We start from the raw sequence: 27,643 nt of genomic DNA, 5'->3' as shown, positions 1-27,643 counted from the left end.
TTACTTTGACTCTGTCTTTCCCATCATGTGTTTCTTTGTGTTTTGCTCTGGCTTCAGTAAAATAATGAAACATTTTGGGGCAAATATACAGAAAAGCAAACCAAAACTGGAGGCCAGAATGGCAAAGATCTCCACAGCTACAGTGAACTTCCCAGGGGAGCTGACATAAGCTGGGATAAAGGTGATCCAGACAGCACAGAATATGAGCATGCTGAAGGTGATGAATTTGGCTTCATTGAAGTTATCAGGCAGCTTCCGAGCCAGAAAAGCCAGCACAAAGCACAAGAGAGCCAGGAGTCCTATATACCCCAACACAGCCCAGAAGCCTATAGCTGAGCCCAGACTACACTCTAGAATTATCTTTTCCTTATCATGCTTCATATTCTTGTAGGGGAAAGGAGGGGAGATTGTTAACCAAAGCACACAAATCAGGACCTGTATGAGAGTGAAAGACAGAACACTGAGTCTTTGCTGTAGAGGTCCAAACCATTTCATGACATTACTGCCTGGAAGTGTAGCCCTGAAGGCCATTAACACCACTATTGTTTTCCCCAGAACACAAGAGATACAGAGGACGAAGGTGATCCCAAATGCTGTGTGACGCAGCATACAGGACCACTCAGAGGGCCGGCCAATGAAGGTAAGAGAGCACAGGAAACACAGTATCAATGAGAAAAGAAGCAGGAAGCTCAGCTCTGAGTTGTTGGCCCTGACAATTGGGGTGTATTTATGAATAAAAAACACAATTGCTACCAGTACAGTAACACAGGCTCCAACTAAGGAACAAATAACAAGAACTATGCCCATGATTTCTTCGAAGGTAAGGAATTCAACTGTTTTAAGTACACAGCTGTCCCTGTTTTCATTGGACCAGTACTCCATGTCACAAGGAGAGCAATCATTAGAATCTGTAAGGAAATTAGAAAATAATAATTCCATTACTTGTCTTATTTTTCCCTTATTGATATCTCTTTGTCCTAATTACAGTAACAGAGGATGCAAACTGTTATATATGTATTTACTATACCTGTGATGTTACTGATCTCTCCCTCTGCACATGGTATACAGTCATAACAGCAGACAGGCTTTCCTTTCTGCACGGCCTTACGAGTACCGGAGGGACAGTGCTCACTGCACACAGACACTGGCACCTGAATTGGATAGGAACAATAGATTTACACCGTAAAAACAGTAGGGTGGTGGTGTTAACAATTAAACATTTGGACATCACGTTTTGCTGAGCTGACCAAACTAGATGAACATTTGTCATAGCTGCAAAGTAATATACATTTTTTCAGTATTAGAAAAAAAAAATTAAGGGATAGTTTGTGCAGTATGTGTTTTTGAAACACAGTGATATCCTACCTCAGTCTGGCCCTCAGCCCACATCAGTCCCTGGTTGATGTTGAAGCGCTGGTCTGCGGGAAGTGAGGCGTCATACAGACCCACAGTGTTAAACTGCATGGACCCGTCCTCCGCCTGCTGCCAGTTCACCAGGTCATAACGTGCCACCGGGTCTCCGTTGGCATCAAATGAGACCTGCTCGCCCGTCTTCACCCTGAATCTCACCTCCCTCAGGTACTCAAGCACCTGGTGGCACAACATGGAGAAAAAAGGGTGCAATGACTAATGGATATCTAGAATAGTGTATCTACCTGTTATTATAAGCTCACCTGCTGTGGGTTCAAGCTTGGTCTGTTGCTGCCCTGAGTGTGATTATTCAAGTCTTGTATAAGGTTATGTAGCGCATGTGCGACAGCATATGCTGCTTTATAAACTTTATTAGTTATTCTCAGCTCTGACACATCAGTGTATTGGTTCTCCAGTTCTGCCAAGCTTTCTTCTCCTGTGCACAGAGTGCCACCCCCATTACTGTCCTTTTCAAAGGAGCACTCAAACGCCATCTCCCAGAATTCCCTCAGAAGGTTGTTGTTCGGGGCCTGGGAGGGGTGCACCCTGTCTAAGAACCCCTCCAGACCGTCCAGTCTGGCTTTCCCGATGGCAAATCCCACCGACCCCTTGAGGAAGCCGAAGCCCTCGTTCTCTCCCAGGCTTCTGGACGTGATCCAGGACTCACTGCCCACCCACTGCAGCCCTGGGACCATATCTAGTGCCAGCTCATCTAATAAGGGGATGATATCTCCCATTGCTATGAAAGCCACCACCACTCTGGCCGAGCCCCTCCTCATGACCTGGATGACTTCCAGGATCCTCTCTCTGGGGTCGGTGCGGTGGATGGCCTCTCTGTACTCGATGCAGATGCCCTCCTGACGTGCCGCCTCAACAAAGGTGGCCATGCCGTTGTTGCCGTAGTCGTTGTTGCTGTTCACCACGCCCACCCAGGTCCATCCAAAGTGCTTGACCAGCTTTGCCAGCGCTCTGCTCTGGTAGAAGTCACTGGGGATGGTTCTGAAGAAGGAGGGGTACTTCTCTCTGTTGCTGAGACACGCACAGGTGGCAAAGTGGCTGATCTGAGTGGTTTTCGTAGAAGAAAAAAGTCAAATTGACATTAGGTTAACAATTCATATTTACCACCCATTAACCACCCTAATAACCATGTATATATTTCTCACCACGGGGATGCTGAAGGGTCCAGCCACGGAGGCCATCCCAATGGTGGGCGAGGAGCCAGACTCCCCTATGATGGCCATGACGGTGGGAGATCGGGAGCAGGAGTTGTTCCCATTACTATGCCTGTTCATCAGGGCCAGTGCTGAGCGGATGGCCATGGGGACATAGCCACAGGAATCATAGATCTGGTAGCCCAGAGACATGCCTGGCAACAGCTCGCTGCTGTTGTTGATCTCCTCCAGGGTGAAAATCAGGCTCTGAGTAAACTGGAACTCACGTAGGCTCAATCTGGACACAGGTGGAGAAACAACTGATATGTGAAGCGTTTAAGTCAAAATGGGAAATACGCAAGCATACAGTATGAACTAAAACATTATACAGTCAGTTAAAAATAATTGACAGTCTAATATTTCAGAGCCAAGTTGATTTGTATCTAGTAGCATATGTCTAGCCCAATAAATACAGTTACCGGTATATGAAATATTATTGAGCTGTATGCAGTATGTGGATCCACACTAGCTTATATTTTTTAAAGCAGATTAAAAATACCCAGTTGTTCTGTATACCAACCTGACACAGGACATTATCTCTGGTTTGGATGTGTATGAGTGAACCTTCACCAGGGGCGTTCTGTGGATGTTGAACACAGCTCCGATGTTGATATCCCCCTCGGCAGACAGCAGTGGCAGAAATGGCTGGCCCAGCAGAGAGCAGGGTGGGGCTGCTGCCAGTGTTGCTCTGCCCTTCACCACCACCAGTAACAGTAGCAGTACTGACTCTGTCCCCAATGCCATGGCAGCCGTATCTGGGAAGAGCATGCAAAGGGATTCAACTCTTTATAGAGGTTTGAGTGTCCTCAAAGACACTGGAACTGCCCAGACCCTCCCTCCGAGTTACCTAGGAGATTCTGTTGAAGCTTGCATGATAGGCTGTTATTATTATTATTATCATTAACATTATCATTATCATTATTATTATTACTATTATTATTCCCACTGGTCGTACTGCCACAACCTTTGAGATAAGAACACCAAATGCACAATAGTGCAGATTAAGTTTAAACACATTTTAATCTAATGGTTGCTCATAATAATGCACTTGTTTTTATTGTAATTCTTGACTTTCAAATGGTACATTTCATAATAATAAATAATAACACTCAAAGATGTTTCGATGTGCACCACCTCCTTTCATATAGCGCTGGTTATAGCTGTCACCTCTGATCTCATGTCAGAGTTGGAAAGCTAGCTAAGATAATAGCTGGTTAATGTTAGCATAAACTTAATTTCCCTATTGCTAGATGTCTGGAGATTTTATCTGAATATGCATAGTCTACCAGCCAATATCAGGTATGCTACGATTTTAATGAGTGAATAGTAACTTATCTGTGAAATGTGATAGTTTTAATTTGTACTAGTACTAGCTAGCAAACAATTGTAACACTCATTGGCTGGATTGATCAGTCAATCACCAAAGATGTATCAAACTTTACTCTGAAAGTGAACATGTGAACCAGTGAGCTACATTGTTGTTATTCTGAATAACAAACACATTTAAAATGTGACTTGAAGACTAAACCCCCTTGCAATGAAAATATGTCAGGGTTAACAATACTCAGAAGGGTATTCCATCAAGCTTGCTAAATGAAAATCCATGCTTATTTTGATACATTTCGCGAGATTTATGAACAAATCTGGTCTTGCGATCAAATATAAGCCTGGATTTTCCTTTTGCAACGTTGATGGAATACCCATCTGCGCAGTGATGCTGAAGGTTATCGCACTTGCAACATAGCCTACCACATTCAGTTAATGGCACAGGAATATCTTCCCCTAACTTCTGCAATTTATTAGTCCTAGGAATTCAAGGTTTACAAGCAGAGGTGCTACATGTTCTTTCCATGAATGCCAATATTTGGGCAACATGTGTTGTTATTTATGTGATATTTTCATTTGTAGTGACTATTATTCAACGTGTAGCTGAGGCTCTCTTATCGATGCCATTTTTCTGGTTTTCTGCTCGAAATCACATGACCACAGTGAATATAGAATATCTCCACAATCACAAGGGCCTTCATAATGATCTTGGTATCAAATGAAAGCTAACACCTGTGGGGTGTCAGAATCGCAATATTGTGACTTGGTGGTCTCCTGGTGCACCCGGAACAACCTGGAGCTAAATGCTCTTAAGACAGTGGAGCTGATAGTGGACTTCAGGAGGAACCCACCCCCTCCCTCTCCAATCATACTGGGAGGCACTCCAGTCACCACAGTGGAGTCATGCCGCTTCCTTGGGGTGACAGTCTCTCGGGACTTGAAGTGGGGGCCCCACATCAACGCCCTCACAAAAAAGGCCCAGAAGAGACTGTTTTTCCTGAGGCAGCTCAGGAAATTCCACCTTCCTAAGACCACGCTGGTGAACTTCTACACGGCCATCATTGAGTCCATCGTCACCTCCGCCATCATCATCTGGTTCCCCGCTGCAGTGGCCAAGGACAAGGCCAAGCTGCAGCGGGTGATACGCTCGGCGGAGAGGGTGATTGGCTGCCCTTTGCCCCCCCTTGAGGCCCTGTTTAAAAGTAGGGCTTTGGGGAGGGCCAGGAAGATCATGGCTGACCCCGCACACCCAGGACACGGTCTCTTCGCCCCGCTCCCCTCAGGCAGGAGGGTGCGGTCCATAAATACTGTGAAGGTCCGACATACCAACAGCTTTTTCCCCACAGCCATCCGGCTCCTAAATGCCGCTGCCCCCCCCCCCCCCTGACCTGACCCCTATCTATCTACCCTCCCTCCACCCCCACCCAGAGAGCTTTGCACTGTCTGGATATGAACACTTGAATCTCTGCACTTTATATTTATATTAATTATGACTCTTGCACTTTGATGTTGGTTTGCACTGTCTTGTCCTGTCTTGCACCTGTCCTTCTGTAAACCGTGCTCCATGGTACCAAACCAAATTCCTAACATGTTCACATGTCATGGCAATAAAAGTCTTCTGATTCTGATTCTGATTCTGATTCTATATGTTACTGTGTCAGAGTAAATAGAGCTAGAACATTGTGAAAAATCTCAAATTCACTCTCCGCCTAAAAAAACAACAGCTTTTAGACCTGACTGAATAAGCCCAAATCATCTAGGAATCAGTACTCCAGGGTCTGATGAGTACTTGTGCCAAATTAGATGCTAGTAATGTGAGCCAATGCAACTTTGTACCTGTTTTAATACAGGTATGTTTAGGCGGACAACCAAATTCTGCCATTTGAGACATTTTGGCACCATCAGTGTATCAGACTTTCTCATGTATCAAGACTGTAACATTGATTATATTTCATTGACATATCACTATAGGTACAGTATAAATTGCTTCCAAATCCAACTGTTTAGACTCTGTTTCCATCAAGCAGGGCCCTCCTGCGCGGTTTTCTGTGCGCTCCTATTGCGCAATGGCCTCGTTTTCACACCAGCTCCGTTTACGCAGTGAATTTTCTCCCGAACCCATTGGTCAAAATGTAATGATTGACCACACGTCAGAGCCAATAGATTCGAGCAGAGGCGGAAAAAATTACTTTCGAGGACCAATGATTTGGAAATTCGGGGGTTGAAACCAAGCATGGTCGATTTTGCTATGTGACGTGGCTGTAAACAAGGGCTTGTGGCACTGTATTTACCGGGCAAGTAAAAAAACGATGCGGTCGTTTAGAATGGAATCTACTGAATCGTTTGCGATATCGATGAACATTATTGATAAAGGTAAGCTCTTTATATCTGTTATATTAAACATAGACCCGACTTTTCCCCCCAAATATGGGGGCGTGGATAAGATGTGGGGACAGGGAAGCATTTGTTCTTCTTTTAGCTCTAACCCTAACCTTATTATTAAACACCATTGTGAAGTCAAATCTACTGCACCATTAAAGTAAAACATGAAAATATATTGATAATTGTCTGGAGTTTGGAGGTATAGGCATTGCAGCCTTGACAATAATATTTGAATTACATGTTGATAGTGTGACAGGTCAGGTGGGCAATCATTCTTCAGGTCGTTATGATACGGTTACTAATTATGGACTGGCAGAGTACTCCCCAGCTTATTTTGCATCATCAGTATGTTAGAATATGAATCGGAGGCCTTTGGCAGAAACCATAAGCGGCTTCAATTTATTGAATATTGTGCAAATCAGGAACAGACAGTCATGTTACAGTATTAAAGCCAAACAACACACATGTTTACTATACCCATAACACAAAGATAGTGTTAGAAGAAGAAGAGTATAGAAAGGCAATGACCTGCAAAATAATCTGTAAACAAATTCAACTTGAAATAGCCAAAGAAACATGCCAGTAACTTGGATTCACAGGGCTTTAGAGGTCATTTACCCATCATATGTTTTTTTGTATTTTTTTCTGGTTTCAGTAAGATGATATAACATTTTGGTGCAAATATACAGATAAGTAAACCAAAACTGGAGGCCAGAATGGCAAAGATCTCCACAGCTACAGTGAACTTCCCAGGGGAGCTGACATAAGCTGGAATAAAGGTGATCCAGACTGCACAGAATATGAGCATGCTGAAGGTGATGAATTTGGCTTCATTGAAGTTATCAGGCAGCTTCCGAGCCAGAAAAGCCAGCACAAAGCACAAGAGAGCCAGGAGTCCTATATACCCCAACACAGCCCAGAAGCCTATAGCTGAGCCCAGACTACACTCTAGAATTATCTTATCATTATAGTGCTTCATATTCTTGTAGGGGAAAGGAGGGGAGATAGTTAACCAAAGCACACAAATCAGTACCTGTATGAGAGTGAAAGCCAGAACACTGAGTCTTTGCTGTAGAGGCCCAAACCATTTCATGACACTACTGCCTGGAAGTGTAGCCCTGAAGGCCATCAACACCACTATTGTTTTCCCCAGAACACAAGAGATACAGAGGACGAAGGTGATCCCAAACGCTGTGTGGCGCAGCATACAGGACCACTCAGAGGGCCGGCCAATGAAGGTAAGAGAACACAGGAAACACAACATCAATGAGAACAGCAGCAGGAAGCTCAGCTCTGAGTTGTTGGCCCTGACGATGGGGGTCTGTTTGTAGTGGAAAAATATTAGTGCTATTGTCACTGTTAGACACCCTCCAAACACAGAGAATGTAACCAACAGTATACCCATCAGTTCCCTGAAGGTGAGGAATTCAATGGCTTTCAGATCACAGTTATTCCTCTCTTCATTTGACTTGTACTCAGGAGGGCATGTGCCACATCTCACTGCATCTGAAAACATAAACATTTTTAAGCTGTACAGCAAGTACATCTTTAGATAGACCAGTAAAGTGCTAGCTGTGATTTTGCCGAGTAGAAACATGACGAAGGCTAACGTAAAGGCTGCGAGTCCCGTGCTCTCACTTGTGGTGTTGCTGAACTCCCCGTCTGCGCAGGTGATGCAGTCGAAGCAGCAGACAGGCTTGCCCTTAACGACTGCCCTGCGAGTTCCCGGCGGGCAGTTCTCGCTGCAGATAGACCTTGGCACCTAAAACACACACATTGGAGTGATCTGCAATTTTGCAAAAATGTCTGAAGACATAAGTTATAGGCAAAGTTATTCACTATCAGATACAATGATACTTACTTGATTTGATTAATGGTACAGGGTACATGTCACTGCATCAGATACAATGACACTTACTTGAACTGAGCTATATTACTGCATACATTCTGCCACTGACTCAGAGAACATCCAATCTTCAACTAGCACAGACCTCCATGACATAGCGCCTTACCTCGGGACTCATGCCTGCCCAGACGGCCCTCACACCCTCTTTCATCTCAAACTGCTCCCCCTCTGGCTGGGAGGCGTCATAGTAGCCAATAGTCTCAAAGACTATATTGCCCATGTCGTCCATCTGCCAGTTGACCAGGGCGTATCGCCCTGCAGGGTCCCCGTGTTCGTCAAAGAACACCCTCTCGCCATGCCTGGTGGTGAAATTCACCTGTGTCAGGTAATGCAACACCTAGAGGGAGACAAAGCTGGGTTGGCATTTCATTCAAGACAGCTTGCTCACCCCCCCGCCCACAGTATCATACGGATGAGACAGTGCTTTTACCTGCCATGGTTCTATCTTATTCCTGTCTGCGCATGTGTTGTTTTCAAATGGCCCCTTTTCGCTCTGACAGGTGATGAGCAGCTGTAGTGCGTGGGCCACGGCGTACACGGCCTTGTATATGTTGTTCAGCAGGCTGGCGTCTGACACGTCTGTGTAGCGGGTGTCTGTCTCCCCCAGCAACTCCTCCCCAGTGCAGGCTCTGTCTGAGCCCTGTGTGCTGCCGGGAGCCAGGCTGCAGCTGAACACACTCTCCCACAGCTCCACCAGACCCCGGTCTCCAGGCCTGGTGGAGGGCCGGGTGTTGGCCATGAACTCTCTCAGGCCGGGGATGTGCGCGTTGGGCACAGCGAAGCCCACTGCCCCCTGAACCACCGCGTAGTTCACCTCGGAGGCGATGTAGCGGTAGGTGATCCAGCCCTCGCTGCCTACCCACTGGAGCCCTGTCACGTTCTGCGCGTACAGCTCTTTGATGAGGATGTCCAGGTCTGTGCCGTCGGCGAAGGCCACGATCACTTTGGAGGTGGACCTTTTGATGATGTCCACCACCTCAAGAAACCAAGCTCTGGGGTCAGTCCTGTAAATGGCCACCGAGTACTCAACGCAGACCCCCTCGGTTTCGGCTGCTTTCAGGAAGGTGGACATGCCGTTGTTGCCATAGTCACTGTTGGTCCTGATGGCACCCACCCAGGTCCAGCCAAAGTGTTTGACCAGCTTTGCCAGCGCTCTGCTCTGGTAGAGGTCACTGGGGATGGTTCTGAAGAAGGAGGGGTACTCCCTTCTGTTGCTCAGACACGCACAGGTGGCTGAATGACTGAGCTGAGACAAAAAGGAGAGGCAAGAGTGTGCAATTAGTCTTAACAGGTATGACACATGCACTGCTCTCATCGAACCACTGTGGAAATGAAGCGCATACTGTAAGCATGATTATATTCTCACACTCTAATCTCATCTCTTGCCACACACACACACACACATATGATATGTACACTCTTACCTTTATCACTGATTGAACACCAAATTGTATAGAGCTGATTGCATATTTATTTCGGCAAACAGCTTAGTACATAACAGGGATACAATAATCTCTTGAACAAAACTCACTCACCACAGGTATCTGGAATGGACCCATGGTGCGTGCGATGCCTATGGTGGAGGTGGACGTAGTTTCCCCTATAACAGCATGCACAGTGGAGGGCTTGGTACAGCTCTCCGTCCCCACCCTATACCCATTCATGAGCGCCAGTGATGCCCGCACAGACAGGGGGATGCTGGGACAGGAGTCGAAGATCCTATAGCCCAGGGATAACTCCGGAAGCAGCTCAGAGCTGTTGTTGATCTCCTCTATGGCAAATATCATTGTCTGGGCATACTGGAGCTCCCCTGGGTCCAGCCTGCAGAGAGGACGTCAATGGGGCCTGTTATGTGAGTTATGTGAGTGCGGAAGTCATTTAATTTCAACAGACAGAAAAATAGAATGTATGACTTACTGTGGTACTGTAGAAGTATAATGGCTAACACTACGACATTGTTTCACAGCACGGTGAACAGAACAATACATTTTATGGTTCATACTTACATACTTTTAACCCTTTCTTACCCGATGCATTGGATGCTCCCTGGGTTGACCTGAAGAGTTGGATTCACACTGACTGGATTTTGGTGGAAGGAGAAAATGCCTCCTATGTTGATGTCGCCCTCCTTGGAGAACTGGGACAGTTCTTTGGTCCCGTAAGGTCGACACACAGGCTTCTCAGCTTTGGCCGTCAGCAGAGTGAGCATCAGTAGGTCGGCTAGCAGCAGCATAGCTGTCTCTGTGTGTCCTCACAACTCCACTGGAGAAACCCCTGATATCTGGGTTCCTTTATATGGTGGCGCTAATGGTGGTTATGATGCTGTATGAGCCAGGCTCCAAGCTGGGTGTTGTTTTCACTTCTCTCTAATGATTGGGCTAGTCACTACGTGACTGACAGAGCAATTAGCCTATCAGCTGAGGTGTCACATTTGCATAGTCACATTTGTCCCTCACCGAACCAATGACTTGTTCAAACTACAGTATACTTTAAAAGGTGTAATTTTCTTCTTTTTTTACCCTTTGCCACGTCTTTGGGGAAATCAGGATTTTTATGAAAACACAATTCATTAAATTGTGGGTTAATTATTTGTACTCTAATCAACATTTCTTTATTGGTTACACTTCACATCAAGTTGCCTCAATTGTGTAGTAAAGCAGGTCTGCAATAACTTTAACATGCTTTTACATAGAATATTACACATTGCTTGGTAATAGCATTGAGAGATCCACTTATGTAACACAAACCACTAAACTCCATATACCTTGCAATCGAACATACAATGTTGTCAGCAGAGTGTTATAAGGACAACATTATGCACTATTAACAGTGTAAACTATTTATCAATAACTATTTACAGATAATCGGCTAAAAGCCGTTTATTTTTATTTTTTTTATCGCAGTGTAGTTTCCCCAGTTTGACTTTTGAAGTGTACCATCATTTTAATTTTCACTGAGCGTGTGCGTTATTATTTAGATGTTTTACTAGTTACGACATGAAACAATGGAGAAGGATCATATATGCCATTTTAGCTGAAGCGTTTAGCTGAAGCGTTTATCTGAAGCGATTTACATTGCAGCGAGTGCATACAATATATATGTGACCGCTGCTGGTGAAAGGGGTAACCAGCCGGCAGCCAATTTAATGTTCAGACTTTTATTTTGAAAAATGTAAATACATTTGTCTCGCTAGTCAACTAATACGGCCTGTTTTGTGAGCCCGCTAACAATGTAAAGTAGTGTTATAGTTAACTAGGTAGCAGTGGGGATTACTCACCGAATCCATTGCATTGCAATATTTTGGCTTCACTTTTTGTGTTGTGATTTTCAAGAACGTTGAAATGTATTTCTGTGTTTCAAAATAAAGCTCTGCATATTTTGATTGGTCGCCGACTTGTTATCCCTTTCACCTTGAATTTTGATATATACCTAGTTCTTGATTTGATACGTAGGTCAGAGTTGAAAAGGTTCTTGCTTGAGCGATGGTATCGCGGGGGTCCACACAACCACCAGGGGCATTGTTGAGCAATTCTAATGGACGGGCTTGTTGTGAAATAGTAGTTAATATCTGCATCTTCACTTGCCCAACTTGTGAGCTGATATTAATTATATATAATATATATGTATATATATTGAATAAAACTCACTCACTTACATTTTAATTTTTTTCATTCTGAATTAACAATGATGGCAAAAAAAAGAAGCAGAGTTTTTACATGGTTGAAGGATATAAGTGGATTTATATGTCTCCATACGTCACTCTGGGTACTTTGGTTAGTAATGAGGGCCCAGGGCTTCTAGTGTTAAGAACTACTCATCAGTAATTACCCTAACCCTAACCCTGTTTTCTGTAGTGTTGACTTAACTATTGTGATTTTACATGTGTTTTTCTCACCATGTGTTTTTTTGTGTTTTTCTCTGGTTTAAATAGTATGATATAACATTTTGGAGCAAATATACAGAAGAGCAAACCAAAGGTGGATGCCAGAATGGCAAATATCTCCACAGCTACAGTGAGCTTCCCAGGAGAGCTGACATAAGCTGGGATAAAGGTGATCCAAACTGCACAGAATATGAGCATGCTGAAGGTGATGAATTTGGCTTCATTGAAGTTATCAGGCAGTTTCCGAGCCAGAAAAGCCAGCACAAAGCACAAGAGAGCCAGCAGTCCTATATATCCCAACACAACCCAGAAGCCCACAGCTGAACCCAGACTACACTCTAGAATTATCTTTTCATTGCTGTGGTCTGTGTTTTTGTGTGGTACTGGAGGGGCAATACTTAGCCACAGCACACACACAATGACCTGTAGAAATGTCCCACTGAACACACTCGTTCTCTGGAGAGGGACGGAGCACTGGGGGAGTGTACTGCCTGGCATTGTGCTTTTAAAAGCTGTCACCACAGCCATGGTCTTAGCCAGGACACAGGACATACACAGGGCGAAGGTGATCCCAAACGCGGTGTGACGCAGCATACAGGACCACTCAGAGGGCTGGCCAATGAAGGTAAGAGAACACAGGAAACACAACATCAACGAGAAGAGCAGCAGGAAGCTCAGCTCTGAATTGCTCGCTTTGACGAGGGGTGTGTTTTTGAAACGGAAGAAGACCAACGACACCGCTGCGGTCAAACAGGCTCCAACCAATGAGAATGCGGTGAGGAGGATTCCCATGGTTTCCTCAAACGAGAGGAACTCCACTCTCTTTGGGACGCATTGGCTCTGATCTTCATTCGACCAGTGCTCCAGGGGACACCGCGTGCACTCAGCAGATTCTGAAAGGAAAAAAACTCATGTTACGACACTCTCCTACATTCACCCTATCGTGAATATAGAGGACGTATCGTGGTCCTCTGTGGCTCACTTGGTAGACCATGATGCTAACAACACTTAGGTTTGGGGTTCGATTTCCCGCTGGGACCATATTGAAACATGTATGCACTCACTCACTCACTGCAATGCAAGTCGCTTTGGATACAAGCCAACTTTGGATGCACCCTAAGTGAACGAGATGATTGGTTCAGATCATTGGGCGAATGTTTCATGTCAGTGAAATAAACATCTGTCCGTAGTGTTGACACGTTTTGACGTTTTGACCAGTGTATTTGATCACAGTGTCTCACCGGTGTGGTTGCTGATCTCCCCGGCAGCACAGGGGATGCAGGAGAAACAGCAGACTGGCTTCCCTTTGATCACGGCCTGGCGGAAACCCGGCAGGCAGCTCTCACTGCACACAGACTGTGGCTTCTGAAACACAATACAACACCTGCTGCTTTCTCACCCTTTTCACTCCCTCACTTAATCACTTAATCACAGAAAAGCAACGTTCTCAAATGTCCATGGTGTTCTCACTCATACGGTACAATTAGCCAATCCACTCATCAAATTGCCACCCTAACGTAATACTATTTTTCAGTCCCTGGAATGGCCTGTTACTATTTTTCATGAGTTGTTTGCTGTTGTTGATTTTCCTATTATCGCGCATATAAGGGAGCTGCATTTGAACTGGTGACTGGAGGGTTGCTGGCATCATATCTAAGGTGGCTACCACTGCCGTTGTGCCCTTGGGCAAGGCACTTAACCCCTAATTTCTCCAGGACTATGGCTGACCCTGTGCCCAGAGCAAAAAAAAATCGTTGTACATTTCGCAATGACAGGAAGGTTGAATCTAATCTAATCTAATACAGTACCTTCTGTGAATCTCCAGCCCATGCTATCTTTATTCCATTCATAGCAAACTGGTACTGCTTAGGGAGCGATGCGTCGTAGTTCCCCACTGTCACAAACGCTGTGTCTCCTGCCACGTCTCTCTGCCAGTTCACCAGCTCGTAGGTGGCCGTCGGGTCTCCGTTCTCATCAAAAAACATTCTCTCCCCTGACGGCATGGTGAAGTTTACACCTCGTAGGTGTTTCAATACCTGCATGCATGGGATTGTAATCAGTACACATGGAGGTGGTTAAAGTCACAGCATTCATATCGCAATGCAGCCCATGTATGTGAGAATAGTCAGATGTGTTGGGATTTTAGTGAATGTACAGTATTGAATGTGAATATATAAAACCTGTCAGTCAATCAGTAGTAAATATATCTCCATGTTAGTCAAATTAGAAGCAGCCCCCCTCACCTCTCCTGGCACAATGGGGTCTTTCTCTGTCTGATTCACACTTCCTCTCCCACGTCTGCATGTCAGAACATCCTGTATGGCGTGTGCCACAACGTACACAGCCTTGTATACATTACTAGAGATCCTGAGCTCAGACACATCAGTAAAAGTGTTACTGATGTCTTCCAGTCTCTCAGACCCAGAACACTGTGTGACTGTCTGACTGCCTCTATCGCCCTGTGGGGAAGACCAGAACCTGCAGCCAAAAGCCTTCTCCCAAAACTCCCTGACCAGGGCGTTCCCTGGGCTCTGGGCTGGGCCAACCCTTAGCAGGAACTCTTGGAGCCCAGGGATCTTGTATTTGTTGATGGTGAAGCCCAGAGAGCCGCTGAGGACGGCAGAGTGCCCCCTGGTGGCCAGGTGGCTGGCGGTGATCCAGGACTCACTGCCCACCCACTGAAGCCCTGTCAGGTTCTGACGCAACACCTCCTCCAGAAGAATCTCCATCTCTCCCTGGGCCAGGAAGGCAACCAGAACCCTGGAGCTGGCCTTTCGAATCACCTCCACCACCCTTGCCATCTTCTCTCTGTGGTCGGTCCTGGAGATGGCCTCGGAGTACTCGACACAGACCCCCTCCAGACCCGCAGCCTCTATGAAGGTGGCCATGCCGCTGTTGCCATAGTCGTTGTCGCTTCTGACCGCACCCACCCAGGTCCAGCCAAAGTGTTTGACCAGCTTTGCCAGCGCTCTGCTCTGGTAGAAGTCACTGGGGATGGTTCTGAAGAAGGAGGGGTAGTCATTTCTGTTGCTGAGACACGCACAGGTGGCAAAGTGGCTGATCTAAACATAACAGCAAGAATAGGGAAATGTAGTCATTTAAAAAAGAAAAGAAAAAAAAAGTCTAATTGGCCAAGCTGAGTCAACTTGTTTGAAGATGCGTACTGTATTACCACTGGTATGTGGAAAGGGTCCGTGGTTTGTGACATCACGATGGTCGAGGAGGACTCGGATGTTCCGATGATGGCCTGGACTGATGATTGGCCAGAGCAGGTCTTCCCCACTGTCCTCTCCTGACCATTCATCAGAGCCATGGCCGCACTCATAGACGACATTGTCGTTCCACAGCTATCAAATATCTTGTAGCCAATGGAAATGTTGGGGAGCAGGATACTGCTATTATTTATCTCCTCAATGGCAAAGATCATGGTCTGAGCAAATCGGAACTCTCTGAGGTTTATGCTGATGAAGCAAAAGGGACAATATAGCTTTTTTCATTACTGGATATACAAATTACATCATAAAAGGTTCTTATTTTTGCAGAAGAGATGGCCATAATCTTAATATACTTAAATGAGAGACAGGCATACTGTTTTTTTCTCTCCTTGTTTTAAAATGACAACCAGAGAGTGGAGACACTAACCTGGAGCAGGTGAGAGGAGATGGTGTGTCTGTGAAGAGGAGGGGATTTTGCTGTGGTTTTCTGTGGATTGAGAAAGCTCCTCCGATGGTCACGTCTCCTTCCTTAGACAGCAGAGGGAACTCTGGAGTACCCAGCATCTGACAGAGAGGCGGTTCTCTCTCGACCCCAAAGGCTCCCAACACCACCAGCACCACCCACCGAAGCAGCATCACACTACACACACTCTCTAACATATGTTCTTAGAAAGATCTGATGAAGTGCCCCTCCTAAAACTACAGGGGTTTATATCCATTATGGAGACTGTGACAAGTTTCTCTTAGCAAATCAGAAAGGGATGGGATCACATGATCTCTGCAGTGGCTCAGTGAGGCTTGGGGGGGGGGGGGTGATACCTGATTTTACAGGGTGCACCCCACATGAAACATCTGTGTTATGTCATGTTACAGCTAACTATAATATGTTGTTGGTTGCTACACTGAGATGGTGAGAGATGAAAAGCGTGTGCCAGGGTTTCCGTTAACCGGTAATTACCGGTCTTTGTCCGGTAACATTTGTTGAAGTCCGACAAACTGAAAACTCGTCGGACAAAATGTCCGGTGAAAATAATCACCACCATTCTCAGCTGAGCACCAAACACACACACACCCACGCACACACACTGCCCGAGAGAGAAGGACCCGCCCCCTCCAGCCAGCCTATAGGCTAACCAAAGGGGGCGGGTCCTTCTCTCTCGGGCAGTGCCGCGCGTGCACGAGTGTGTGTGTCCGGTGCCCAGCTGAAAATGGTGGCCCGAAGCGGAAAGCCTTATCTTTATCGCACAATAACAAGGATAACAAACGAAACGGACAACATTTACACTAAGACAGTGTGCGAATTAAATCACGGTGTGCGGGGGAGCCCAGGGATTCAAGCAACAAAAAGAAAATCTCCTGACGGAAAAAAAAGTTCTGGCCAAATCGGGGCCGGTGGCTTTCCGCGCGCGTGCGATGTTCCGTTCTACGTTCTAATGCTTTGACTTTTCTTTCGAAAAATGTGAATACATTTCCGCGTTGTCGAAAATCAATGACACATCGCTAGTCAACTAACACGGTTTGTTTTATGAGCCTGCTAACAATGTAAAGTAGTGTTGTAAGATGGAGACAAACTTCAGCTATATGATCTAACAGCCGGTCTTCAGGACGACATACAGACCCGTATGAGCTTACAGGGCTATCCCCTAAGTATGATTTGACAGGCAGCTAAACGAAAATGCCTTCCCAACCAGCGAGACCTGGGGGGTGTTCCATCAACGTCGCCAAAGGAAAACCTAGGCCCACTTCGCCAAGTCCCGCGAGACTCTTAAAAAGATCCAGGCATATCTTGATAGATCTCGCGAGACTTGTCAAAACAAGCCCAGACTTTCCTCCAGCGACGTCGATGGAACACCCCCCTGGTTATAGAAATGACGTTGTTTTATTGATAAAATTTTAAAAAAAGGGTAAAACTGGAAAGAGAAAATTGAAAACTCACATTAATCCCAAACAATTTAACAAACTTCAGTTAACGTAATGTGGAGTCCGTTCATTGATCGATGCTGTCTGTTCAGTTCCCAGTGAGGCGCCCGTTCAGCGCTGGACATAATGGCATAGCGCGCATGCGAATCATGTTATATTATTATATAGCTCGCATCTAATCGTATCGGATGAGAAATAGACATTAAATGGCATATATAGGTCGCTACACAACAGTAATCACCGCGACAAACAGCTATATTAGATTTGGAGAAAAAAAAATATGATTTTGAAAAAAAAATTTTTTATTATATTTTAATATGATGACCGGAATAATTCACGTTTGTCCGGTAAATCGAAATCTTCCCGGACACGATGTCCGGCGGCAAATTTTTCTAACGGAAACCCTGGCGTGTGCACAAAGTTTTATCCGAATTTCATAACAATTCCCGGTCCACTGCTAAATAACTATTGAACTTAACTAATAACACTTTAACTTTTATAATTCATTTCATTACATTAAGATAATATTCCAAACCATTCAGTGTGGTTCAGTTTGTGTATGGAGTTCTCTTAGTTAAGTAGAATCAGTTCGACATCTCATTATGATTCGTCAGCTACTACGGTAGGGGTTCCCAAACCCTTTTTTCTTGTGACCCCAAATTCATATCTATAATTTACTCTGACCCCAACAACTTGATCGCGAGCTATGCCAAAACATAATAACAAATTCATAATAATACAAAATTATGTTCTTATCACCTATAATATGCTCTAATTGGTTAAAACACTGCAATATAGGCTGCAGGTGCAATACACAGACATTGTTATTTTCATTTTATATTAAGACTGTGTGTGTCTTATTTATCAAATCATAGAGGTTAGTTTGATTTTATCAGGGGACCTCAATCTGAAATCAGGTGACCCCACATGGGGTACCGACATCCAAGTTTGGGAACTACTGTAGGTCAGGTGGGTGTTTGTCAACAGGGCTATCGCCATACCAGTGTGTTTCTCTTTATTATCATCCTCCAGGTCAATTGTGAATCCGATCAGTAAATAGAAAAAAAAATCAGAAAATATTAATATTATTAAAGGTATTCAGTATATAAGGCATATTGCTCTCATAATTGCGTAGGCTCCATGGGATTTTAATTTTGCCTGTCCTGCTTGCTTTGACGTTACACATTAAAGGACAGCTTCTCCAGCTTCTCTACCCTACATAAAGTGAGCTTGCTCCCAGCAGTTAGGCCGAGAATTTGTGATGAGAGCCAGCTTTGCGGGGAGTGTTGAGCTGGTGCATAACCTGTGATCCTAGAATTTAATGTTTAATGTGCAGAGTACCAATTTAAGCATAATGGGGTACTTCTACACTAATTGGCTTACCTAGGATGTTGTTGCTTCATCTATATAGTTTTCAAATCAATCAGGTAGATACATATTTAGCAAAGTAAAGCATCTACAGTTTTGCATTCTTAGCCATGCTACTATAGCACAAACAGCTAGCATGCTAACTGTTGTACAGTACATTGCTAGATAACTACACAATGAAACTGTCTGGATTTATTAACAACATCCAGGGTAGGTCAGAAAAAAAGCCAAACTGTAAAAAGAATGAAAGTATTCATTTGAAAGTACACATTTGATTACATTAGCCAGAGGGATTGATAGACACATCATTTTATTTATTTCAATATTGAGGGAGATTTCTATTGCATTTTTCCCATCATGTGTTTCTTTGTATTGAGCCGAGGTTTCAATATGATAATGTAGCATTTTGGTGCAAATATACAGATAAGTAAACCAAAACTGGAGGCCAGAATGGCAAATATCTCCACAGCTACAGTGAACTTCCCAGGAGAACTAACATAAGCGGGGATAAAGGTGATCCAGACAGCACAGAATATGAGCATGCTGAAGGTGATGAATTTGGCTTCATTGAAGTTATCAGGCAGCTTCCGAGCCAGAAAAGCCAGCACAAAGCACAAGAGAGCCAGGAGTCCTACATACCCCAACACAGCCCAGAAGCCTATAGCTGAGCCCAGACTACACTCTAGAATTATCTTATCATTATAGTGCTTCATATTCTTGTAGGGGAAAGGAGGGGAGATTGTTAACCAAAGCACACAAATCAGGACCTGTATGAGAGTGAAAGCCAGAACACTGAGTTTCTGCTGTAGAGGCCCAAACCATTTCATGACATTCCTGCCTGGAAGTGTAGCTTTGAAGGCCATCAACACCACTATTGTTTTCCCCAGAACACAAGAGATACAGAGGACGAAGGTGATCCCAAACGCTGTGTGACGCAGCATACAGGACCACTCAGAGGGCCGGCCAATGAAGGTAAGAGAACACAGGAAACATAGTGTCAATGCGAAGAGCAGCAGAAAGCTCAAATCTGAGTTGTTTGCCCTTACAATGGGGGTGTCCTTTTTGATAAAGAAGAGACTAGTCACAAGTATAGTCAGAAACACTCCAAACAAAGAGAAAAACACAAGCACTATACCCATGATCTCAGTGAATGATAGGAACTCTACAGCCTTTAGTATGCATGTGTCTCTGTCAGGATTTGACCAGTACTCCTCAGGACAGTGTATGCAGCCATTAGAATCTGTAAGGAAACCATAGTTACTTACTGAAGGGTAAAGAATAGTACATATACATTATGTGATCATCTACAGAAGACACGGACCAGAGATCGAACGCTGAGACACTTCAGCAGGATACACAGAGAGTAGGTAGTAAATATGATATGGATATTAAAATACATTGGGCCTGTGGTACCTGTGATGTTACTGATCTCCCCCTCTGCACATGGTATACAGTCATAACAGCAGACAGGCTTTCCTTTCTGCACGGCCTTACGAGAGCCTGGGGGACAGCTCTCACTGCACACAGACACAGGCATCTGCGAGAGGCAGAGAGCATACAGGGTTCACTCTGAAGTTGTCTGTAATGCTGTTTAGTTCTTAGTTTCAATGGTAAAAATCTGAAAGACAAAGATCCCTACATATTTTGTCACCACACCTAGTCCATAGTGTATGTTTATAAGTTAGTTATAAGTCAGTTATATTTGATGATTCCAAATTTCAGAAAGAGCAAAATCACTTCACTTCTCTCACCCAGATTGTAAGTGATTATCTTGGGTCTTTCAGGAACATTGTGTACCTGTGTCTGACCCCCGGGCCACATTATGGCTTCTGTCCTCAGGGCAAACTTCTTTCCTGGGGGAAGCGATGCGTCGTAGTAGCCCACTGGTTTAAACTGCACCGCCCCGTCTGGGCCGCGCTGCCAGTTCACCACTTCGTACTGAGCCGCAGCTGCACCTGTACTGTCAAACCACACCTGGTCCCCCGTCTTTATGGTGTAATTCACCCTCTTCAGTGACTCCACTACCTGCCCAGAGAGAAAAACAAACATTAGCTGTTTAACTGCTTTTGTTTGGATTAATGATAAATGGAGAAGTTTAGGTGTCATTCTTACCTGCCAGGGTTCAGTTTTCACACTTTTATCACATCCGTGACCCGCTGTGCATTTCAGTAGGCTGTGCAAAGAATGGGCCACTGCGTAAATGGCTTTATAGATATTACCAGAGTATCTCAACTCTGCCACATCGTCATTATAATCTTTCAATGCTATCAGATCCTGATTTTCACTACAAGGTATCTTTACTGTCATGTTGTTTTCATTCAACTCTGTGCACTGAAATGCTGTCTCCCAGAACTGCTTTATCACAAAGTCGTCAAAGCCGCTGATGTTGGCCTTTCTCACGGCGAACCCCAGTGACCCCCCCAGCACACTGAAGCTGGTGGGGGTCACCAGGCTGTCTGCAGTGATCCAGGCCTCCACACCGATGAACTGGAGGCCTGTGATATTCTGCAGACTCAGCTGCTCCAGGAGGTTGTTCATCTCCACGTGGGCCAGGAAGCCCACGATCACCCGGGCCGTGCCGCTCCGGATTACATCCACCACCTTAAGGAGCTTCTCCGGCTCCGTCCTGTGGAATTTCTCAGAGTATTCTACGCACACACCCTCCTCCTGGGCTGCAGCCAGGAAGATGGCCATGCCGTTGTTGCCGTAGTCGCTGTCGCTGTTGACCGCCCCCACCCAGCTCCAGCCGAAGTGCTTGACCAGTTGGGCCAGCGCTTGGCTCTGATAGAGGTCACTCGCGATGGTTCTGAAAAAAGAGGGGAACTCCTTCCTGCTGCTCAGACACTCGCATGTCGCAGAGTGGCTGATCTGTGTAAAAAATTAAACAGGAGAGGATGGAAAAAAGGGTGAAATCGCTAGGTTCGGTTAAGCGTCAGAACGCATGGTATATGCATACATAAGGGAGAGAGAGAGGGATGGAGAGGAAGAGAGAAAGAAAGAGAGACAGAGAGAGACAATACTACTTTGACTGTTGTAGACAGGCTTGCTATAGTAGGATTAGGTCTCTTACTACAGGTATTTTGTATGGTCCTGTTGTCCGTGCCAAGACTATGGTGGATGAGGATTCAGACTCTCCAATGATGGCGTGCACTGCCGATTGACCAGAGCAGGTCTTCCCCACAAATCTATCCTGACCATTCATCAGAGCCATGGCCGCACGCATAGACGACAACGTCGAGCCACAGTTGTCATAGATTCGGTATCCAATAGAGACATTTGGAAGCAGAGTTTCACTGCTGTTGATCTCTTCGATGGCGAAGATCATTGTCTGAGCGAATCGGAACTCTCTGAGGTTTACACTGAGGAAAATAACATGTTTGTTCAGAATAGAGGAAATACCAGAACATTTGTTATTTAATTACTGGTTTGTGGTGGTCAAAGAAAGCAGGGGGCAGAGGTAGGTAGACAAAAAACAGCAGATAAAAGAGTAAACATACAGTACCTGGAGCAGATGAGTGGAGGTGGTGTGTCTGTGAAGGAGAGAGGCGGCTCTGTGATTTTGCTGTGGATGGAGAAAGCTCCACCGATGGTCACATCTCCCTCCTTGAAAAGCAGAGGGAACTCTGGGTTCCCCAGCATCTGACAGAGAGGTGCCTCTCCCTCTGCCCCAAAGGCTCCCAACACCATCACCACCACCCACCATAGCTGCATCACACACATACACACTCTCACACACACTGGGGGCATCTGCACCCTGACCAGAGTTAGAGGAGTGGATTTTATGTACTTGTAGATTGCTTCAGGGCAGGCAGCCCTCTTGTTAGCCAATCAGCGACAAGTGTGATTGGACAGCCTCAATAGGGCACAATGGGTCTTCCTGGGAATAAAGTGCCATGTCCAAAGTCACATCACTGACCAGGCTCTCAGAGGTTAAAGGGATAGCGATATTAAAAATGTTTCACAATTGAGACCTTTTTTCTACTTACTCAGAGTCATGAACTCATGGATACCTTTTTTATGTCTCTGCATGCAGTTTGAAGTTAATTGCTAAACATGTTAGTGCAAACACTGGAATTCTCCAGGAATAGCTCCTCTCAAAAGCAGGGACCTAACTTGGTTGGGTGGTTGGTCATTACTGTAAGCTATACATAGTAATCAAAGGGCCGGTTTCACAGACAAGGTTTAAGCCTAGTCCTGGATTAAATCACACTGTTTAGTCTAGGATTAGTCTTGATCTACGTCCATGAAACCGGCCCAAAATGTTATACATTTGTTAATTTGACTGATAATCATAAGAAACAATATTCTATCTCTTCTTTCTAACTTGGCACTACTTTGGCTTGAGCCTCCGACCTCAGATGTGTTGACCAGTTGTACACAGCCTGTCCTTGCACCCCCCATCACACCGTGTCCATAGTTTGAAAAAGAAAAAACTACATCTAATTGGAGTTTTTCCACATTCAAATTGGTCCTAATTATTTACATTTATGGTTAGCAACTTAATACACATCATTGAGAGATAGGAATCAAAGTATACACAACTGAAGGTTAGCACTGTTAATACATAATCCAATGCATACATAATCCAATAAAATGAGCATTGAATTCAATTACTAACCAATATATAAGTTGTTAACCAAAAATTACATTTAAGACAGAAATGCTGGGTAATATGTAAATTACATAAAATACATAAAGATATGTATTAACATTATATTCTAAACATACTTCATTTCATATTTTTTATTGAGATCCTTCAGGATATCCTGTTCAAAACTGTTACTGATTTGCTTTACTCATGGCCCAAGATGACCAAGTAATGAGGTTCAACTGCAATGCATTGCTTGACATTCAAGTATGCATTTTGTAAGGATAATAAAATACAGATTCAATTACATGATCATTTAAAGTACATTCAATTCTAGTATACTTTTTGCAAGTATACTAAGAACAAATTGATTAATTAAATGAAATTAAAATATACCTTAGGTAAGTACACAAAAGTCAATGCAACTTAAGTGTATTTTAAGTAAATATAGAGAAACATGAATATATGTTATGCATATGAATTACTCCTTTAATCTATTTTCAATACACGTTAGTGTACTTTTTTTCTTGGGTAGACTTGTGCCTTGTACTGTACATAATCCTGAATGGCATACCTTATCTTAGTCCTAATTCTTTGCAGTTTTTGTTAGAAATGTAATACACGCAATTAGAGGATAGCAGGAATTGAGGTACTGAAGGGTGTTACAGTAATAAACAATCCAATCTCAAAATGAGAGACTGAGAGGTTACCTAACACTAAGGAACATTTTGTTGAAATTAAAAATAATGCTATGGGATTACAAATCTTTGAAATAGAAGTACACTATTTTAGTATATTTAAGTACACTGAAGTATACTTTTAAGTATTATTTTTGTCAGTAGACTGAAGTACAACTTAAAGTATACTTTTTGTACATATATTAAAGTACTAGTTAAATTCCATGATAATAATGTATGTTTTTTATAATTATACTAAAGTATCATTTAAAGTACATTCAATTTGTTTTCATTCTGTTTTTAATTATTATAAAAAATTTACACAGAGAGTACATTATTCTTATTCTTATTCTTATTATTGAGTGAGTATCTGGATTATTCAGCTCTAGTGTATCTCTCGTGGCATGTGCCAGATAAATAGTTGACATGATGTAGGCCTCCCCTGAAAGGATACTGTATACTCTTAGAACAAAAAGGTTCTAAAAATGATTCTTCATGTGTCCCAATAGAGGAACCCCCTTTTGGGTTTGATGTAGAACCCTTTTGGGTTCCATGTTGAACCCTTTTGGGTTCCATTTAGACATGTGAAAAAGGTACTACGTGGAACCCAAATCCATCTAACACATAAGGGGTCTTCATCTAACCCAAAAGGGTTCTTCAAGGGGTTCTCCTTTTAGTACAAATGAAGAACCCTTTTAGAACCATTACATAGTGTACAATACACTATGTGTGTACAGTATCCTTTTAGTGAAGGCCTACATCAAACATGTCAATCATGGTCATAGTTGTACAAATATACATAACATTTTGAAAGTGTAAGCGGAATACTTTTTACATTTGAAAAACAGATGTGTTTTTCTGAAAATCTCAGCCCAAAGTGAAATGGGCTGAACAGCATTACAGTAGGCTGGGGGCCTAGTACCGAGCAAGCACGTACACTGACTGACTTGTGTGTGTGTGTGTGTGTGTGTGTGTGTGTGTGTGTGTGTGTGTGTGTGTGTGTGTGTGTGAGTGAGAGAGAGAGAGAGTGTGTGTGTGTGTGTGTGTGTGTGTGTGTGTGCGCGCGCGTGTGTGCGCGTGCGTGTGTGTGTGTGTGTGTCCCCAAGTGCGTGTGGGCGTGTGTGTGTGTGGGCGTCTGTGTGTGTATGAGCATGTGTGAGCATGTAAGCACCTGGAAAAGGTTATTAAAATCCCACTTTTGACAGTAGCAAACTAAATAAACAATTAATTCAGCACGCCTGATGTAGCAGGGCATCGGGCCGTGCTGTTTTCAATTTGGTGTTATTGTTATGTTTCAACCCTGCTTGTTTAATGATCTCCTGATAGGCCTCTTAGGCCCGGTTTAATTAAAGGAGCTTGTTGTTTGTGTTTGTGGGGCCGCCTGTCAGATCTGGTTCCAGCCGAGTGCTCTTCTGAGGGCCCGTCCTCTGGGAGTTGGAGCTAAGAGCAGGAACCCATCTGTGGAGGTGTAGGTGCCTCAGGCCTCTCCCTCGCTTCCCTTCGGAGGTTCGGCACTTCCTACTGATCACGTCATTCATCCTAACTAACTCCCCCTTGACTCTACACAGAACTGGCCTGCGTTGAACTCCCCTACCCCTCTGCTCCCCTATTCCACATTGAATTGCCCTACATTGAACTTCCCTACCCCTCTACTGACCCATGCCCCCCCCAAACTCCCCCTCCCTCTCCAGGACTTGCATCATTACCTTCAGCAGACAAAATAACACCCTGAACCCTTTGACTTACATGATCATCATTAAAGGGATGAAAGTATGAAACCAATAGATGAAGTCAGGCAAACATGTTATACTGTGTTGTCTGTCATTCACTTGTATGCATTTTGTATAGCGTCTTTAGAAAAGCTTGATATAAATGTTATTTATTATAATAATAATAATAATAATAATTATTATTATTATCATTATTATTAGAGATGCTCCGATCAGGGTTTTTGGTGCCGATCACCGATCACCGATCACTGGAATCAGTGATCTGCCGATCCGATATCACCGATCACCGATCACAGCGTCGAAAATGGCAATTGAAGCATTCTATTTATTGTGTAGCATTATTTATGTTTTTAATTATTCTTAACACCATTGACATTGTATATTAAGTATTCAAATGAAATTAGGAGATGAGAAAGTATCATGAATTGACGACCATCTGTTTTATTGAATTCACAACCACCTGTAGCTTACTTCAGGAAAAACAAATAAAATGTGAAAATAAAAATCATAATAAATAAAATGTACACTGTCACATCAAATGTGCAACATTCCACTCGAATGAGAGGAACTAGGGGCTCTTAGAGAACTTGGAGCTTACTGTAGCTTTCCTGAGGAACAATAAACATACCCAAACTAAACTGCAACATAAACAGGCTATAGCCAAATATAAAATACTGTTTCAAGTCATATTTAGGAGGAGATAAGACAGCAAGTCAGCAATAATCAATAAAACAAAAAAACAAAACATTGCACCTAAGGAGATTTCAGACTCAAACCTTACTTCTGATTAAGCAGCATCACTGGTAGATTAGCCTAGAGAAATACAAGCATCTCAGCGTTTTTGGCACTCAGCCTGTTCCTCTTATCATCTAAAATATGTCCTGCTCTGCTGAAAAGTCGCTCGCTATCTACACTTGTGCAAGATGCACAGAGGAAGACCTAAAACTCACGCGCTAATAGTTGTTATTATGGGCCAAGTGACTTCCTGCTCGCGGGGTCACATGACGTCGCTGAACACTACCTACACTACGCTCGTGAAGTCGCGCTGAAACTCTGACCAGCACTCGTGGAACGCCTCTCGTCCAATCAAAGCACTCGGTCCCTTTATGACGTCGAGCCCAGTGTGCGCTTCGGCGCTCTCTGAGCGAATCGACGAACGCAAGAAAAAATGCCGTATGATATTCGTGGTATTGAAAGACCTTGCGTGCGTTCCTCCCCGAGGTATTTCTTTTGAGCAGACATTACAAACGGCATATTTGTTGTCTCTTTCCGACACTGTGTAATATTTCCAGACTGGCGACGCCATTTTGTAAATCGGTCGGGTTTGATCGGCCGTTTTGAGAACTCCGATCAAAACCGATCAAGGCCATATCGGCCGATACCGATCGGCGCCGATCAGATCGGAGCATCACTAATTATTATTAGTAGTAGTAGTAGTATTGACACTTTGTGACTAGGCCTGTGCACTACACATCTCATCTAACCCTTAATAATACTGGAATCAATCTAAAATCTATAGGCTATATAGAGTTGCATAGAATTGTAATAATGAATATTATAAATTAAAAATGTTTTATTGAATAAACATTTAATAAATATGTTTTATTATAGCCTATTCTTCAATTATATCTATCTACTGTATTTATCTAGCTAATGGACATTTCCAGAATCCTTTCCCCTTGTGTGTGTGTGTGTGTGTGTGTGTGTGTGTGTGTGTGTGTGTGTGTGTGTGTGTGTGTGTGTGTGTGTGTGTGTGTGTGTGTGTGTGTGTAATTTACACAGTGAGGTGGGATTAGGAGTAGATTGGGTCAGTCATGATCTGCTCTCCAATACAAAGGTCTATGAGTCAGATGAGTCTGATTTTGCTAGTGTCTGATTCATAAACTCTCTCTCATGTCCCTGGACCATACCGTGGGGCTGGACAGGTGTTATCGATTCAGTAAGGTTTGTAATGGGCCTAGCGGAGCTTCCAAATGAAATCAGATTGGCCACATACATCGCATACAAGTCCTAAATGATATAATTAA

At 44.0% G+C, this 27,643-nt stretch overlaps 3 protein-coding genes across 3 annotated transcripts; all 3 read right to left on the bottom strand.

The window, feature by feature from the left end:
• Positions 1-3,365, bottom strand: LOC308158075 (extracellular calcium-sensing receptor-like; the record flags this gene model as incomplete). The annotated part of the gene is made up of 6 exons (XM_080531667.1): positions 1-908; positions 1,028-1,151; positions 1,366-1,590; positions 1,674-2,471; positions 2,574-2,859; positions 3,142-3,365. The coding sequence occupies 6 exons, from the start codon at positions 3,363-3,365 to the stop codon at positions 1-3; spliced, it is 2,565 nt and encodes an 854-aa protein (XP_080387793.1).
• Positions 3,366-6,939: 3,574 nt separating this feature from the next.
• On the bottom strand, positions 6,940-15,897 carry LOC308158074 (uncharacterized protein; the record flags this gene model as incomplete). The annotated part of the gene is made up of 12 exons (XM_080531666.1): positions 6,940-7,835; positions 7,968-8,091; positions 8,342-8,572; positions 8,666-9,481; positions 9,771-10,056; positions 10,263-10,474; positions 12,116-13,011; positions 13,360-13,483; positions 13,927-14,154; positions 14,362-15,180; positions 15,291-15,579; positions 15,761-15,897. 12 exons carry the CDS (start codon positions 15,895-15,897, stop codon positions 6,940-6,942), a joined length of 5,058 nt encoding a protein of 1,685 aa, XP_080387792.1.
• A 3,062-nt stretch (positions 15,898-18,959) lies between these two features.
• LOC308156998 (extracellular calcium-sensing receptor-like) lies at positions 18,960-22,332 on the bottom strand (the record flags this gene model as incomplete). The annotated part of the gene is made up of 6 exons (XM_080530467.1): positions 18,960-19,861; positions 20,035-20,158; positions 20,419-20,646; positions 20,734-21,489; positions 21,692-21,980; positions 22,124-22,332. The coding sequence occupies 6 exons, from the start codon at positions 22,330-22,332 to the stop codon at positions 18,960-18,962; spliced, it is 2,508 nt and encodes an 835-aa protein (XP_080386593.1).
• Positions 22,333-27,643: the final 5,311 nt, after the last annotated feature.

Source organism: Nansenia antarctica, assembly GCF_963989245.1.
Source record: "Nansenia antarctica genome assembly, chromosome: 5".
Taxonomy (NCBI): domain Eukaryota; kingdom Metazoa; phylum Chordata; class Actinopteri; order Argentiniformes; family Microstomatidae; genus Nansenia; species Nansenia antarctica.
This window is presented reverse-complemented; position numbering and strand designations above follow the sequence as displayed.